Source organism: Empidonax traillii, unplaced genomic scaffold, assembly GCF_003031625.1.
Source record: "Empidonax traillii isolate 1590-97213 ecotype Southwest subspecies unplaced genomic scaffold, ASM303162v1 scaffold436:size495813, whole genome shotgun sequence".
In the NCBI taxonomy this organism is placed as follows: domain Eukaryota; kingdom Metazoa; phylum Chordata; class Aves; order Passeriformes; family Tyrannidae; genus Empidonax; species Empidonax traillii.
The window spans coordinates 302,959-320,814 of NW_020955629.1; the positions used below are offsets into that span (position 1 = coordinate 302,959).

At 38.9% G+C, this 17,856-nt stretch overlaps 1 protein-coding gene across 1 annotated transcript; it reads right to left on the reverse strand.

Moving 5' to 3' along the window:
- Positions 1-460: 460 nt before the first annotated feature.
- Positions 461-17,537, reverse strand: CSGALNACT2 (chondroitin sulfate N-acetylgalactosaminyltransferase 2). The gene is made up of 7 exons (XM_027894648.1): positions 16,303-17,537; positions 8,727-8,943; positions 8,086-8,187; positions 6,274-6,452; positions 4,611-4,705; positions 3,578-3,659; positions 461-2,460 (listed from the first exon to the last, which is right to left on the reverse strand). Exons 1-7 carry the CDS (start codon positions 16,958-16,960, stop codon positions 2,168-2,170), a joined length of 1,626 nt encoding a protein of 541 aa, XP_027750449.1. The 5' UTR covers positions 16,961-17,537; the 3' UTR covers positions 461-2,167.
- Positions 17,538-17,856: the final 319 nt, after the last annotated feature.

The window sequence follows — 17,856 nt, forward strand, 5'->3', positions numbered from 1 at the left end:
AGCTGAGGTGCAGCAGGGCTATGCACTACCTCAGTATCTGTTTCAGTGCATGTCAAGCTGTGGTGGTGCCAGTGAAACGCATTTTTTGATGCTTATTCTTGTGCAGCAGAGCCAGGACAGCAGTAGCAGCTGAAATTCCAGTGACTGGAATCTCAGGAGAATGCCCCACTTGTATCTTTACATCAAGTCATAATACCAATATATTTAATCTTATTCTTACCGGTACGTTTTAAGTTTTGTAACCATCAAGATATCGAAGACAACATCTGTTATAAGTTTAAGTTGTCTGAAGAACTAACTCTGCATTTGCATATCTAGTCTGGGTAGATGACTTGAAATGCAAAATTGAGCTGGTTGAACTTCTCACTGCAAATGTTATTATTTGAATCCAGTGTGTTATCTGCCTTGTAAAATACTCTTGTAAAAAATTAATTAAAAGAAACAGCTTAAAACAATTTCTAAAATGCAGAAATTCCATTTATTATATTGAGAATATCAATTGCAAGAAGTCTTGCAATACATTCTCTTCACTCTAAGTACAATACAGTACACTGGTTTCCACAATAAGTTACATAAAGGCAAATTTTATATACATATAAAAAGGATCAGTGCCCAGAACTATTTGCACAGAATATCTGCTATTCAGAAATCAACCACTTAAATCTTCAGTTGCCTTCAAAATTCTTTAGCAAATTAAATTCATAAACAGATCTTAATTACCTGGTTTGAGAAGGGTTTTCAACTAATACCTAAATTCAGTGGAGACCAGGCAAATGGTTTAACCACTGAATTAGCATTCTCAGCATTCACTCTATAAACAAATGTATTAAAAATGAGGCATGCCATATGGTATCATATAAGACAACATGAGAAAAATGACGTGCCTGCATGTTTATGCCTCCCAAAATACCCAAAAGGGAAGTAGCGAAGTAGTAGTGCCATTGTACAAGGCACTAATGAGACCACAACATAATTCCACGTATGCATGCTCAAAAAAAAACAACCAAGCAAAAAAAAAAAAAAAAAAAAAAAGGAAAAGAAAAGAACCCCCAACTCCCTAAAACATCCTCCAACTGAAAAAATGAAGAATAAGGCTACTAGGATAACGAGTGGAATGGAAAGCATCATATAAAGAAAGACTGTAATAGCACTTGCTTTTTCAATCACTGAAACAACTAAGAGTATATGACTACCTTACAAAAACATGTCATGAAAATGCCTGAAAGAGAATGTAAAAACAATATTGGCATAATAGCAAACAGGCCTCTAATAAATTTATATGAGGATGAAAAGAGGGTTCCTCAACTTAAAGGATGAGACACACAGGCAGGGCCTTTGAATAAGGAGGAGCGGGGCCAAAAATATTTAAACAAACAAGTTTAATAGCACAGCTCAGTTTAGAGAAGGGATTCCGTGATATAGCATCTACCATGGGAAAAGACCAGACCCAGAAACAGACAACTGGAACATTCCCAACTTGTCTGATCCATTACAGAGATAAGAAGGTGGTGTCTCCTTTGCAGTGTGAAGTTACTATATGCTCTAAAATTCCACTTAAAAGGATTTTCATTCCCCACCCCCCCAAATTATTCTATATTCAACCATGTTAATGTCTGTTCATACAGCAAATGCAGCACCAAGCCCTTGCTGTGAAATCCGCCCCTGAACAGCTGGTGTACCGTTCAGCATGTCCATGTACCTTTCACGGTAAGATTTATTTTCCACACCTTTCTCTTGTTTCTATAATGGAGTATAAGTGTAGTATCCTTCTAAAGTCACAGTGCAGTGAGCCATACAGACTGAAAATACTTGACACAAAAGATTATTTCATTTAATTCTTAAAATAATGCAAATGTAAGAACTGAAATGTACCACATGGAAAAGTGTTGAACTGTACATTCCACAGATTCTTCCAATCGATACTGAAGACACTTTCTTTGAACTACATATACCTTCCGATTCATCTGAGGTGCCTGAACTCGCAAGAAATGTAGGTAACAGCGTAACAGTCAAAAAATTACTTGAAAAACAAATACAAGAACCAAAAACCCTCTAAACTCTTCTTCACTGAAAAAGAGAGGCACTGCATTTGTAAGCTGAATTAAGGCTGTAAAATGATGCTGGTTCACTGTGAATTTGAAGTCATCAAATGTCACTGGGGTGACATTTAACCCACTGCTTCACTGTTAGTCCTGTAAGCCTGCTTACGGAGGTGAGTCTCGATCTCCTCCCTGAAAACCAGCATCCCAAGGTGCGAGTGAGAGGCCTCGTTCATGGCTTTGGACTGGATGCACATGCGATATTGCTCTGGAGTGAGCTCGTCTGCACAGTGTTTCTCGTGCCAGAGGTGAAAGAGACCAGGGACTGGCGTCCTGATCACAATGAGGTCACCATGCAAGTACTTTCTGTAAAGGTGAACGTCCTCACCGCCCCAGCCTTTCACTTCCAAGTCAAAACCCCCTGTAAAAACAATAACAGAAAAATGTTATTGGGGTGTACAGGTTAGATGTAAGGCAAAAAGAGCAACACTCCGTGTGTAGCGTGTTACCAGATCTGGTACAACATACCAGAAATTCTGGAGCAATTAACCAGTTCTCAATGCCAAAGCACGCCAATTTGAGGGAGAGGAGCTTCAAGAATACCACATCCTTTGTGGTGGAAACTGCCCAGGACACAGATCTGCTGATTTCAGAAAGTCTCTTTAGAACAGTGTCTCCAATTTGCATTATGCATGACATCCCATGTGACAGCTGCAGAAAACTGTAGGCAAACATCACTGGCTATGCTTTTGGGTTATATTTAGGAAGCATAATGGATTTTAGCAGCCGGAAAATGAAGCTGTCATGCCTCACAGGTCACAACTGAAAAAGCTGGATTAAGGAAAAGAACATGTTCCACCATTTTAAGTTCCCTTGCTTTTGCAGGACCACAGTGAAGAGGGACCCATGCTCTTGTACAATCTCAAAACTCTAGAATTATGAAGTCTTTGTTTGGCATATACCATACAGATGACAGTATGACCGCTACCAGAAATCAGTCTGTATTCAAGCCATAGTACAGCACGTAGGGCCATATCATTACATCTTCTAGCAGACTATCTTCAAGACAGTCTTCCACATTTAAGTACACCAGCCTGTTCTCAGTTTTAAGAGCATGCCACAAGAGGGTGGTCAAAGCACACTGCTAAAGCCTCGAACAACTGTATTCAACTACTCAAGGTTATTAAAAAGAAAGAATTTGAATGCTTCTTGCCTACGTTAGTGGCTTACTTATGTTTCTTAAACTTGATTAATTTGCATCAGACAGACACAATGCACCAAAACCCCAACATTTTTAGAAGTTCTAGAGTGAAAAGTTTTTACTAAAACTACTATGACTTTTAACAAACACTCATCAGATGGGACATCAAAATCTACAAAAACTAATTTAATCTCATTGGTCAAACTTATCAAGCAAGTATGACTGCTGGGCTTGAGAAAATAATACAAGGAATAAATGCATTACTTTCTTGTCATTAGATAAGACCAGAGAATCAATTTTTAAACATACAGTGTTTGTTTTTACAGTTTCATCTTACCAACAGTCAGGAAGTCCGTCCGATATTGGCAAGTCATCCCAAAGCCAAAATCTCGCCAGAAACCAGAATCCTTCTTGTGTACCTGCAATTTTAAAACAGTATAATTCTGAAACATAAAATACATCAAATGAGGTACACTGCACTTGGTTTTGTAAAAATGTAAGCTCTTTCAATCATTTGCTCAGTGCAAGATAGAGCATAATAACACTTCTAGTCATGCACTGATCTGGGCTTCCTAATGACCTGCTGATCACTTCACTCTCTTCAGAGTCAGGCTGGACACTGACCACAGCCATTCCATCTTCAAGGAAAAAAAGACCCAGAAATACAGTACTTCCCTCTTACTGCTGAGCCCCAAGTTATCCTTAAACCTATTTTCTTGAATGTTCGCAGAGTTTGTTTATTATTTTGACCACAGGCTTCACTAGAAGCAGTGTCTCATTTCAAAAGCAAGATAAATTGGCAGTATAACATCCAACAGTTCTGGCAGGTGTTGGATCAGAAATGTGAAGAAACATCTGCATAGAATACAGCTGTCCAGGACAAGAAAAAGCAACTGACTGAACATCTCAGCCCACCTGGAGCTGCATGGCACACTTCCTGCAACTACCATTTGTTAGTTGGCAAGGACAATCGATACTGAGGAAATCTTATCAATTCAGAGGTTTTTTGTCTTTCACCAATTCTCTGCTGGAACACGAGATGAAAGTTGCTGCCATGTCATGCCACCATCCTCCTAAAATAATGGCTTTCCAAGCCAGAGTAAGTAACAGATCATAAGCAACAGATTAGCACTACCAACTTCATTTGATTAATAGCATTTTTTTTAAACTAGGCAGAACTCCAAGTTTATCTGAATTTTGTACCATTCGATAAGCTTCTCTTCCAAGTGCTCTGCCCATAATGGAGAAAAGTGCTTAGATATGCACTGTCAAAGGTCATAAGATATCCCAAACAAACTATTAAGTTACACTTCATTTTGTTTTAATACAAAGCACACCTAATTCTATCCAGATTAAATCACACTGCTTACCAATTGCTGCTCCACAGGGGGTGGTAGATCTTGGTTGGCATAGACAATAGCAGGATTGTAGAGGCTGAATACCACAGGATAAAAAACCTTTTTCCCTGCAAGGCAAAAGGTAATTGTTACTCACTAGGGGCACGCTTTCTGAAGGCAAGAGGAAACTAGAAACATTCTTTATATCTAAAATATTACCTATTAGCCATCTAGTGAAAACAAATAAACACAAGGACTAGCTGCTAGGATTTCCCACTTAGGCAGTCCATAACTTCAACTGGGGCAGGGCCCAAAGGATTCAAAAATATATGTACACATATTTAATATAGACACTATTGGTCTACACTTACATATAGTTATACATAGTTGTATACATAAAAAAATATTATATATCTCAGTACCACATCAGGTCAAAAAATACCTGCAAAAATAGTATGCAGTAAAACTAAAAAATAACTAATTCTAAGTAACACCTTGCATTGCTTGAGTTTTATGAGTTTTCCTGTTTCCACAAACATGTAAAAGCAGGTATATCCAGGACATCCTGCAAGAGCTTTGAGCATTATAAGCATCCTGATAATGCTGACACCACCAGTTGTGTCTATTACAGAAGCCAGATAAATATTTATCATGTCTTGCATCACCAGTGCAAAGGTATTGACAACAGTCCACTAGAATATTCAGTGATCTGATCTCAGCATGAACTCTGAATGTCTGAAAAGCATTTTCAGAACTCACTTGAAGCAAAGGTCAAAAACTGCCAGTATGAATTGTTAAGCAGTCTCTAGAACTCCCTTCCTTGTTAAAGCTCACAAGATACTCCTATCCAAAATGTTCCATTTATTTATACAACTTGTTTCATGAAGGACAGAGACAGACAGAATTGAAAGAAACAACAAGAAACAGAATCCAAGTATCTGGCTTATCGAGGATTTTCTTGGTTGTTTATTATGTGAAGAAAAAGTATCTATTCATTCCAAATTGACATTTGCAGAAAATGGTTTCTGGCTGCAATAAAAGTAAGCATTAAAAAAGAACCCAAACACATGTTTGACAGGAGAAAGCCTTAAGTAGCATACTTTTAAGCTCAAGAAAGCTTATCCATCTGGACAGAAGTTTGTAAAACAAGCAAGCCTCATACCCACTTGTGAGAAACAGTTTCAGAGCTTGGGATGTAAACGTGGAACATTAGCTCAGACTCTACAAGGAGCACCTTGTAGCTGTACTGAAAACTATTCATACGTAATGTGCCTTGGCCATAAACAATGTGAGAAGACATAAAACAAAGTTAGAGATTTCAGTATAACAAAAATTATCTTCCACTGCAGACCATTACACTGAGTTTTGCTACACAAATTTACACACAGTGTAACTGTTAAAACAATGAAACTGTCCAGCTTTCTTTTAGACAGCAGAATCTTAAGAAAACATGGAAATTGTACATAGTGTACAAAAAAGACCATGTGTTCTTAAAACAAGCCACCCTAAGGCACAAGTCATTTCTCAGTCTATTTAAATACTACTGCCTTTTGTGCACAGAGTGTGCTTCATTTTCCAAGGTGTGTGGTATTAAGTAGGCTCCACAGCTCAAGTTAGTTTTCCATGTGCTCAACACAGATCAGTTAAGTCAAACAAGGTGAAAAGACTCCGTTACAGCAACAGTAAGGGAACATACCGGGCTCAGCATTTAAGCGACAACTGTTGAGGAACTCAGCTGTGAAATAAACATCAACATCACAGAAGAACATCAGGACCTCGCCCTTTTCCCAGGCTCTGGCACCCATGTCGAGTCCTCGGCCTCGGTTAAATTCCTCATTCAGAGAGACAAGCGTGTAATTGTGGAAGTCAGTTTCTCTACAAGAAAAACAGAGGCAAATCCAAAATAAATCCATGGGGAGGGGCAGAGGGACCATTTATACTTTTTCAGCATTTTACAGTAATTGCATTGCAGAAATATAAAGGAAAATAAACCAACAAACAGTTATATCATCAGAATGAGGGAAAAAAAATATCTGTTCCACTTAGTTGTCTATTTTAAATTTAGACATTGTAAAAAGACAGACCGAGGTCTTAGTTCATAACTTCACGTTTAATCATTCAGACAGATTAAAAGGCAATTGACATGATAAACTGCTCTCTGGAATTACAATGTAATCTAAAATTTTTCCCCACAAACTAAGAAGTCCTGACTAAAAGAGCAATATCTCTGTCTTCACTAGCTCATACAGGAGGGCAAACACAAAGCCATAGTCCTGACATCTCCAAACTCAAGAGGCAAAGGCCACCTCTGTGGTGATGCCACCATAACCCAGTCAGTTTGCTTCTCCTCACTGTTTCATACCAGTAGCACTCGTGCCTGTACCCACAGCAGGAGAGGGAAGGAGCTGTAAAAGAAAACTGGAAATACACCCAGGAACATCTTCAAGCAAACTTAAGTGTCTACTTCAGAGACACTTCAGAAGGCAATGCTGGAAGAGATCAGACTGAAGATACTTGAGTAGCACCACTGAGAAGATCCAGATCTAGATAAATGCCCAGTGATTTTGCAGCACTGCATCTGACTCAGGGCTCTGAGGGGCACATCTCACACGGAGCAGGGCGGGCAGCAGAGTGGCCTCGGAGATGGAGGGGTCCAGCACATGGCAAGCTAAGTGCCAATGAGGCTTTGCAGGAGAAAGGCAGAAACTCTCTTCTCTCTTCCTAGAAGACACCCATGCACACCAGGCCAACTGGCTGCCAAATGTTAAAAGCTGGTGACACAACAGCCTAAGCTGAGTATACGTCACCGAGCAGAGGCCTGGCCAGCACTGGGAGACAGAGTTTATATGAGAGCTCAGCTTATTTTTGGCTAAAAAGAGTAACAAGCTTCCAGCTCAGGGATAAGCACAAGAGCTCACGCAGTGAAGAAGCCCCTCGGCTACAGGGTTACAGACGCTCTTACCTGTCCCATCCCTCAGGAGGAAGAAAAAGCATCATTTGGGTATTTTACATCCATACCAACATAATGCTACTTGCTGAGACAGCCACGATGAAACTGTGCTTAAAATACGTTTATAGCATAGGGTAAAGTATAGGCCTACTTAGACTATATTTCTCTTCCTAATCATTAAATAAAATTGTTCCTCCAGTGAAATAACATTGAAAAGTATATCTCAGTTCCAAAGAACTTAGACTCTGATCAGTCTGTTAGCATGACTGAAGATCCACTACAAAACTCACCCCTCTTGTTTTTTGGACTCTCACATAGAAACCCTGTAGTCTTTTCTGGCCTATAACTTTATTTTTAGTAGTCTTCAGGAGACTCCTGCAACCTAAGGTGTAAAATGGCAACCAAAAATTGCCTGGTGCAAATAAAGCTTACTCTTCCTAGTAACCTGTAATGGAGTACAAACTTATTATTTTGATTTTTTCACTCTTTTTAAAAAGCATTTTAAATGCCAATCAATATTGTTTATATGATGGATTGATGCTGGATTGACACACTTACCTAGCTACGGATTCCAGGATGCTTTGTACTTCCGATAGCCCATCTTGTCCAAAATAGACCACTGTGAGGTGAACACGCTTATCCTGATGAATACACACATCCCTAAAAGCACAAAGATAAGATAATATTAATAATTACTTGCATCACACCAGAAACTTCAGGTATTTCAAAAAGCTACTGCATTAAAAAGTATTAGCAGATTCAAGTATTCCAGTCAGGCACCAAATAGCTTCAAAAAAACCCCAAGTAAAGACATTTTTCCTCTCTTCTTTCCCCATCTTTCCCATTTGAATCAGAAGGTTCCAATACTGTGTGTCACATTCCAACACCTTATTTTATAAAGACGCGCTCTACAACTAATGTAAATACAAAAATTATATTCAAGATCACCTGTGTCCAGGTTCACAATGACCCTGGCATTTGGTCTAAAAGGGTTTTGCTGCAATTTGAGAATCTCTTAAATCATTTTAGAAGGAAATGTTTTCTCCATACAGTAGGCTCAATCACAAACATTCCAAGGCAGTTTGCACACAATGTTGGAATCATTAGTTCTGTCGCAAATCAACAGGAATTCAGTTGGAAAAGGAAACAAAACACTGAAAATCAGCAATACAGCTCGCTATATAATCTCATGCACCTACCTAAAGTTTTGCATAAATTGTGCAAATGCCTCAGTTCTTCCAGCAAGAGGAACAATAATGTTAATAATGGATCTAGAAATATCAACCGTTTCACTCTTCACTTTCATGAGGGGTCCAAAAGGTCGGAACAAGGTGACATGCCTGTACTCCATGCCATCCATCTTCTTATAAAACAGCTCATACTGTGTCCCCTTATCTCTTTCTGTACGATAGTAACCTGAAGAATAAGTCACACAAGTAATTTGTACAGTCAAACGTACAGACAAAGATGCCAGCAATTGTATTTCAAAAATACTGGATTTTCCTAAGAACTAAAAAAGTAGGGGCAAAGCTTCTGGGTTTCTCCTAAAATAAATAAATAAATATATATATATAAATATATACACAAACCGTTATCAATGACAATCACCATTCTACCTTTTAGATCAGATCTGAGAAACAACCCCAGACAAACTCCAGCTTCTCCTGCTTCTTAGAGAGAACAGATTTCACAGTCCTACACCAACTTTTTATGCAGAATTAGAGTTGGGCCTTCCCAGAAAAAAAAGGGAATTCAGCTATTTGCTACGGAAAAAGATGGCTGAAATCTAATATTGCCTGCTCGTAAGCCCTTCAGTAAAAATCTTGCCCTGAGCTAGACCACAGTAAAAGCTGAGATCATCTGGCCAGCAATCGACACAACACAAGCTGTGGGCAGAACAAATGACAATAACTTGCTTGACAAAGCCTGCAAAATCTGACATGTGGTATCTAAAAAAAAATAAATTTGTGTGATAATGCTGGAATGCTTTAAAACTGTTTTCACTGCTGACCACTAGCTAGTGCCTTCTGTCTGATAAATAAGTTGGTGCTTTGCTACAGCCATGGCCCTCTAAGGACATAGGGCTAAGTTTTCTATATGGTTGTAACACTTAGAGAAAGCAATGCTAGTCCTCCAGAAACAAGACTATCTGTTGAGAGATATTTTACTCCTAATGGGTAGGAAAAGTCTGTCCTATTCAGAACATGGTCCTTTCATTTAAGGACCATTAAGAAAGCAAGTTAAACCAACAACCTCTCTAATTTTACACCACAGAGGAAAAGACCAAGGCTCATCTGTGGTTTTGACCAAACTAAGCTCTGTGTTGCTAATTCCACATCTATACCAATCTGAAATGACAGCAAGAAGAATCCTCCAACAAAACTGCCCTATGTTCATCTCACCTCCGCTCTCCTCTCTCAGCAGCCACGAGCTATGCTATGAAACAAACAAATTCCAGCTGAAGTGGCCACACAGAAAACTGAGAAAGTTATGAAGAGCCTCAAGGGTGAAAAACACCTCTGCCCTTACATGATGCAACCAGTGAACTTCCATTCACCTGGCTGGCCTGAACTGCCCCTTCTTCAAGTCAGCCTCCACACCAGCTGAAATCCTCTCCAGCCCCCCACCCAGAAAGCAGGTGGTGGTGGGGCACAGAATAGATGAGCCATGTTGGTGACACAAAGGGCTCTCTTTTGTGCTCAGTATTAATATTGTCTTTTTTTGTTGTCGTTGTCTTTTTTTTGCAACTGAAATCAACATGGGTATCTGAAGGTAACAGCCCTCCAACTTAGAGCAGCTTGGTTGTGACTATCTTGGGAACCAGAAAGAAGTGATGACAGAACTTTGTACCTCTCCCTATCCTTGAACAAGTATTCCCTGGCTGACATTACCTTCTCATTCAATACAAGAAGCAGTATGCATACCACCTTGCATTAACTTTTTTCTCTATATCCCAGGCTCCCCTTAAAAAGATCCTTTCCCTAAATCTTACCTAACTCCCTCTGTGTTCCTCTGCTCCCACCTCAACCCCCAAAGTAAACCCAGTTTTGTTCACTTATATTCCCTCCTTATTGTGAAACAGCCTCTCTTTTACACCACGCTCCTTATTCCCCTCCAATACTCAGCTGCACAATCCACTCTTTCTTGTGGACAAGCATGTGTACTGGCAGACCTGATGGGAAACATGATCACCACCTCACAGGGTCTGTGGGAAACAGGGTGTAACAGAACAAGTTGGTGCCATCTCACTGGAAGTTAATGGTGACTAAATCTAACTTTTCAACAGAGATGCTTTTTACCCTCTGAACAAATTTCTGCATTTTTGCTCTCTTTGAAGAGAAAGAAATCCACATTTATTCTTTTGCCAACACAGAGCTGCATTAAGTATGCACCAGATCTTAATGCTCAGTTTCAAATCACTATTAATTACAAGTCCTGAAAACCATGTTTCAAACAATGAAAGTCAGTGCCTACTGTCAGAAGGAACAACAGATTTTCAATGCCCATCAATCCTTTTCCACTCCAACCCTCTGTGTTGCATAGACCTGCATTGAAGCTTCAGAACAGCACCTTGGTTATTGGAACAGCTGATGCACCATAATGCTTGCACACTGTGCTTTCATGTAATATTCAGCAAATACCTTGTACCAGTACTCCTGGGTAAATTAACATCCAGTATTGTATATTATATTCTTTTCTATAGCATCCAATAGCTGTTTACAGATTAAAATACCATTTACAACATAAGTGAAGTTTTTAAAAAGCATGTCGTCTGCCACAAGCTTATCTTTAATCAAAGGATAAGCTGTCAGCCTACAATTGAATGCTGTAATACAGAAGAAATATTTCTGTATTAGACTTGGAAAAAAAAATGCTGCTGTAACTTCATAAGGACCTCAATATGCAAAATCGAATTTGCAACATTCAATTGCTGGAATACAAGATTATAAACTTTTGAATCTCAACATGCCACTAGCACCACTCTTTTAAATAGTAATTGTCCTTGCTATGAGCTAACCCCTTTTGGTAATCTACTAATTTGAATACTTTTATGAGATTAAAGCTTCTATACATGTAAACCAGAATTAAGAACAGCCAGGAAAAGAACTCACATCTGGTTTACCTCAGCATATTCAGGTTTTTAACACCTGGGACTGACTCATGTAATAAAACCTGTTTTCTCACCTTCCAACTAGCATATGCTGGCTGCCATCCAAAATAGAACTGCATAAGTAAAGAGTCAAAAAGCAGTGGAGATAATTTAACAGCTGCTATTCCTGGTCCATGAAGCTTTACTCCCTTTGCAGAAATTCTGTTTCTCACCAAATAAATTAAACATCTGAATACTGGGTATCAGTTACGATCAAAGCCAAAAAGCTGTTCTTCTACTGCCTTGAACAAGGCGTTTGGTCTATGAATTTAAGACCTATCTCTTTGTTGGTGTGTATTAAAATTCTCCACTGAAGTTCCCAGGACACTGGCCAGTTTCTGGTCTTATGCAGCACACACTGCAGAGGCTGTTTGCATAACAAAGAGTCCAGACTGTTCTACAGATGTCAAGGACTTTGGAAGAGTTTTGACTTTGAGCTCGCAGCATGGGAATAAAGGATTTTTACATGCCAAGGATGGGTGGGGAGTCTTCATTTTCGATTCAGACTAGGCCAGAAAGTTTCTGGCCTTTGCCCAGTTCCAAACGGAAACACAGAAGCAAGAGAAGTGGAGCCAAACAGCAGCACTGCTGGACATCCAAGAACAAGACCTTTCATAGATGTTAGCTAATTGATAATTAGCTCCTGAAAATATGCTAATGCTTCTGTTTTCCAAAAGGTTAATTTAAAATGGAAGCACTTTTTAATCTCTTGATAAAGTAAGCCAGTCAGCCTGATAAATGTAACCCAAATAAACCAATTACACTGATAGTGAAGTACAGATGTCCATGAAGCCTCCTCAGTGAGTTCTGTATCACCATTAAAGACAATCTCATAGGGTTCTGGAGAAAGGGAACAAATAGAGGTAATTCTATTATGGTCATCTCATCTTAATTACCCTCAATATTATCAAATAGTGATCTCAAAGAAATCTATTTTTAATGAAGAACTATCTCTGAGTGTGCAGTTCAGCAATTAGGTTCGTTGTTTGCAATCCTAAATACATCCATTTCTGAAAATATGTAAAATTGCATCTTTTAATCCTCTCTAGGGATACTCTTCATCCATGGGGAATAGTATACTCCTGTTTTTCATACACTTAGATCTAATGGAAATACTAAGAAAAACAACAACTTCAAAGTGTTTCTCAAACAGCAACTGCAAATCAAGGCCTTTTTCAGGTCAGATTTTTGTTTTGTTAATATTAGAATTCTGGAAGTTTCATTATGGGTTGCAGCAAAACAAAACAGGTGATGATGAAGCAAACAGAAGAAACTTGCTGTTTTTCTCTTCATCAGCAGAGCAAGACAATTGAGCTTTGTGAAGAATAATTTGGAGCTTCTGGAAAACATCTTTGTAGTTGCAACGTGTACTTAGAAGTCTTTTCTTTTTTCCCCGGTGTTACTGCTCACCAATAGCCATGATGTGGCTGTGGCAGCTCTGCCTAATAACAACTCCAAAACAGATTTGGGTCATCACTTCGTCTTGCAACTAAAAAAATAACATCAGTTTGGAAAACACTTGAACAGATTGCTCCCTATCATGGATAGAAATTCCTTTCAACACTGGTAGAAGACAGAACATCTTCATGTAGAGACCATAAAGGCTCAGCATGCAGCAAAGATGTTGCATGAACAGTTAATTTAAGCACAAAGAGCAAAAATACAGAGTGACAACAACAAAGTTAGCCAGCATATATTTTGAAGGTTTTTGGCCTACACAGTGCACAGTGTTAGAGTAATAAAAATCAGTTGATTTAGACTACCACGTGTATTATTGGCTAATTAAGTATTTTTTCAGAAAAAAAGCCGGTTTAAGAAGTTTCCATTTATAAAATAGAAGGTAGATTCATTTTAAATTCAAGTTCTTCATATTTGCCATCTCCAGTTACTCCAATGTAGATGACTCCTAAAACACAGTAAGAAAAACAATTCTTGACACTTTTTCAAATGGAGTGAGGGGTACTTCACTGACTAAGCAGAGGCAACATAAATACTGGGGAGGAACTGCAGATATAGTCAGCAGAGATTAAAAGATACCATTAGGTAAAACTGTCTTTAAGAAAAGATATTCTAAACTGAAACAGTCACCAAATTCTCTAAAGGAGAGAGTATTTGAAAGTACATATCACAAAAAAATTACACAGTTCAAAGTTTAGTCTACTATTTCACAAGTCTATGAAAAAAAGCTGACATAAATCCCAGAAGCAAACTTTTACCTGCATGAAAATTTAGCTGCTGAGGTAAGAAGCTACACCAAGAACAAAAATACCTGTTTCTCATTTAGTTTGTACTTGTGGCACAGTTTTGTGGTTAAGGTTTTGTAGATATGTGTGAATTAGTTTTGAGAAAAAAAATCCTGCAAATCAGAACAAACCAAAATCAGTTTATCTATACTGAGCATAAATTATGATGATTATGTATTAACTAATGGAGGATCATGTTTTCTCTTTTGTTCCAGAACCAAGAAACAAATAAATCCACACACCAAGTTTTTCAGTCTCCAGTCTTCAAATGACGCAATACTCTAGTTTTAGTCCCAAACCACTTATTGTAAAATAATCTATTACCAATTGAAGAAGATATAGAACTTATTTATTTTGACTGAGGACAACTTTAAGAAATTGTTTCTCTAAATGAGCAGTGCTAATCCAGCAAAAATTTAGATGTGCTCTTAGGACAGCTATAGGACCTGTTCTGACTTCAGTAGATACACCAAGTCTTAACTTAATCCTACCCATTTATGGCAGCTTAAGGCAGCAATATTTTCTAAATAGAAAGGCATCAACTTTCCAATGGACTTCCATGAAACAGGGATGAACAACCTGACAAGGAAGGTAGAGTGCCAGAGCTCACCCACATGGCGGCAGGGCTAGGGACCTGCGGGTACCACTACTGACTGGTTCCATTTCTCACCCATAAGTTTTGCAACAACAAAGGAGGTGGGGGGGAAGGTGTTAATATTCAGAAGCAGACTTGTTTTTGCTGGCTAAATTAGCCAGTAGTATTTGCACATTAAAAAACCACAGAATGCCCACACAACCCGCAACTTCTATCTGAAAACAGATACCAATAGATAGAGGTATCACTAGGGTTAGTTGCTAACACATCCACATACAGCATAGAATACTTTTCTTTCCCTATAGTTCCTGTAACCCTGTGTTTGAAGTGACTGTCTTTACATCAAAAGAAAACCAGTTTGATTTCCAAAAACAATTGTCAATATACTGGTGAGAAGAGAGTTATGTAGTTCTAAGGTCCTAAAGCTACTTTCTTTCTTGAAGGTCTGTCAAAAAAGGCAGCACGCTAGAAAAATCAACAGCCATTTCAGTCATGACAAAATAAAAATCCACTAGAATATAAGCAGTATCTAAAGCAGCAGTGGAAAAGCAGCTGAATACTTAATGTAGAAATAAAGCAATTAGAAGACTGCAAGAATGACTGCTACCAGACAAAAAAAATATGAGTTTAAATGAGAACTGTACTAAAAGCCTGATACTGTGCTGTTTGTGTTACACAGACCCAGCTGAGTGGATTCCATACCCTGCCCCACCTTTTGGAATGAACAAGAGTACTTGCAGAAAACACGGTAGCTGTTAAAAGCAGAGACTTTTTGCACTACAGACTAATTACATCATCTGAGACTGAAAGAACCAATTATTTGAAGGGCAACACTACCTTCGTCCAGCGTGCTTGCTAAACAGCACAGACATCAGTACTGCTGAGATCTAGAGGCCCTTTTACAATAATGGTCTTTTAACATGGTCCACCTCTGGTTATTTTATGGCAGCATTAACTGCATTTAATACCATAAATATAAAGAGGAGGTACTAAGGCATTTTTTGGTAATACTTATCTCCATCAGCACTAGACTGTACACTGAAAGAGACCTTCTAAGGGATTTGTCCCTAATGCATCTTTTAAGGGTGTTACTAAGTGTTGAAAGCTTAAGTGCTACGTACGCTTTCATAATGAGTTCTGTTATTAAACTTACGAGCACTGAGACAAAACTGAAGAGAGCAAGAAAACACTTTAAGGCTGCACAACTCAATGGACCCCAGAAGTGGTACAGCAGGAAAGGTCTATTGAGGACACCAATTCTTCAGTTGACATGACCAGAACATGTTAGCCTTTCAACACTCTCTCTCCAATGAGTATGCCAACTCTCTTAAGAGAGTCAAAAGCCTGAATATTAACTAAAAGTGGCATAGAGATAACTGAAGAAAAACCCTGTAGCTTCATGTTAGATTGCTTGAATACTCTGAAACAAGACGTAATTTCTCCCTCCCACTGCCACCAGTTTCACTGGAAGTCTCTCAGGTTATTTAATACCATAAGCAGTTGTGTCACACTGACTTTAGCAACAATCTATTAATATCTCAGCATTTTAAATGGCTACAGCTTCCCCCGTACACTTCTTGTGGTGAGCCCTTCTCCTGAAATGCATTCCTCACTCCCTACTCAAAACACAAGATAATGAAGCAATAATATTCTTATCATTAGAAATAAAGGTTCTTACTGTGTAATTACTGTTCAAGACTATTAGTAAAACATCTATAAGTACAAACACCATTAAATGCCTGTTGTGACATTCTGTTAACGGGCTGGAAAGCATGTAATGAACATACCTTCTATAAAATCGTTTTCACTATACAGCTGCCTCTCTCCTACTCCATCATCTTCATCTTGTCCATCTTCTTCATCTGGATTATTGATAACTTCTAGGCCAGCCTCGATAACTTCCACTAATTCATCTCGTTTATCCTTTCTAACGGGTTTCTCTTCTGGATGCCGAGTGAGCCCCATTTCCAACTGGAATACTTTCATGGATGTAAAGCTTTCAAAAGGAATGACGCCATATTCACTAGGCAGTTTGGCCCCCATGCTCACCTCAGCTTTGTCAATCTGGGAATGAAGAAACTCTAGGAGATCATTGGATGTTTGTTCTTTGGTGCCCTGGTAGTTCATACCATTGACCTTTGGGGTCTTTTTTTCCTGCAGGGACTTTAATTTATCACTCATTTCCTGAAGCTCTTGCTTCAACTGGGCGATCTGACGTTTCAGACTGGTAGCTCGGTTTTGATAATGCTCTTCTTGTTCCTGCAAGAGAGCTTGGTAATATTCTTTACCCATGTTTTCACCTACAACACCAGGTAAAGATCCATTACCATCTGTTTGAGGAGCACACTCGAGCAAATACATGAGCAAGACCAAACTGAACAGTAAAGCAATGCCCACTAATAGCCAACGAGTCCTGGCTTGAATTACTAAGCCTCTTCTGGGCATTCTTATATTACTTCTGTTTCCAATCCTAAAAGCTCACGCTTTCCAGGGAACATCACCCCAGACATGAAACCTTAGAAAGAGAAGGAATGTACAGCTGTCATAGCTACTACAAGTTCTGGTAACATATCTGATGAGCAGTTTTCAAACTTTGCCTTAATGAGGTGTCATTGCAGAGATGTAAATCTGAAGTTCCTATGTCATCCATAACCATCAACTGTAAGTCTGGTTGACGCCATACAGTTTGTTCAGGATCTCCTACCCCAAACAAAAAAAACCTGCAAAAAGGGAGGAAGATGGAAGACACCAGCAAGGAGTCATATTTCCATTTCCTAATTCAGCCCTATTTGAAGGAGTTAGCCTATTTCAAGTTCTTTGAGGAAAGTCTGCAAAAGTAATTTTCCAGGCTTTGAACAGACAGCAATTTTTTCCCCCCACTATGTGTGAGAGCAGTCTGCAGTTTAGTAACAGTGATTCTCATTGGCTAGTCTTGCTTTTCCTCTGGCATTTGAGCGCTTTATTCCACTTCCCCTCCTTTCCTTGGAATCTGTGGTTTGAGTCAGCAAAATGAAGGCAGAACCTAGAATCAAAAGAAAGGTGCATATTAGAACTACATAGCAGCCAGTCATTTGGAAAACACAGGAACAACGTCGTAACACATGGATGCAAAGGACTGCTGGTGGAAGGGGTGAGTAAAGGAGAAAGAAAGCATTGTTTCTTTCCTTTACATTACCCATCAGTGACTCCCTTTGACACAGTGTCTGGAAAATAACGATACGAACAGCATAAGGAAATGCATTTGTCACATAGCTAGCTAAAGCAGTAAAGGTTCTTCTAGTTTCATCACGTTTTATTTAACTCCCCCACTCCTTCTTAGTTTGTTTCGTTTTACTCTGTGG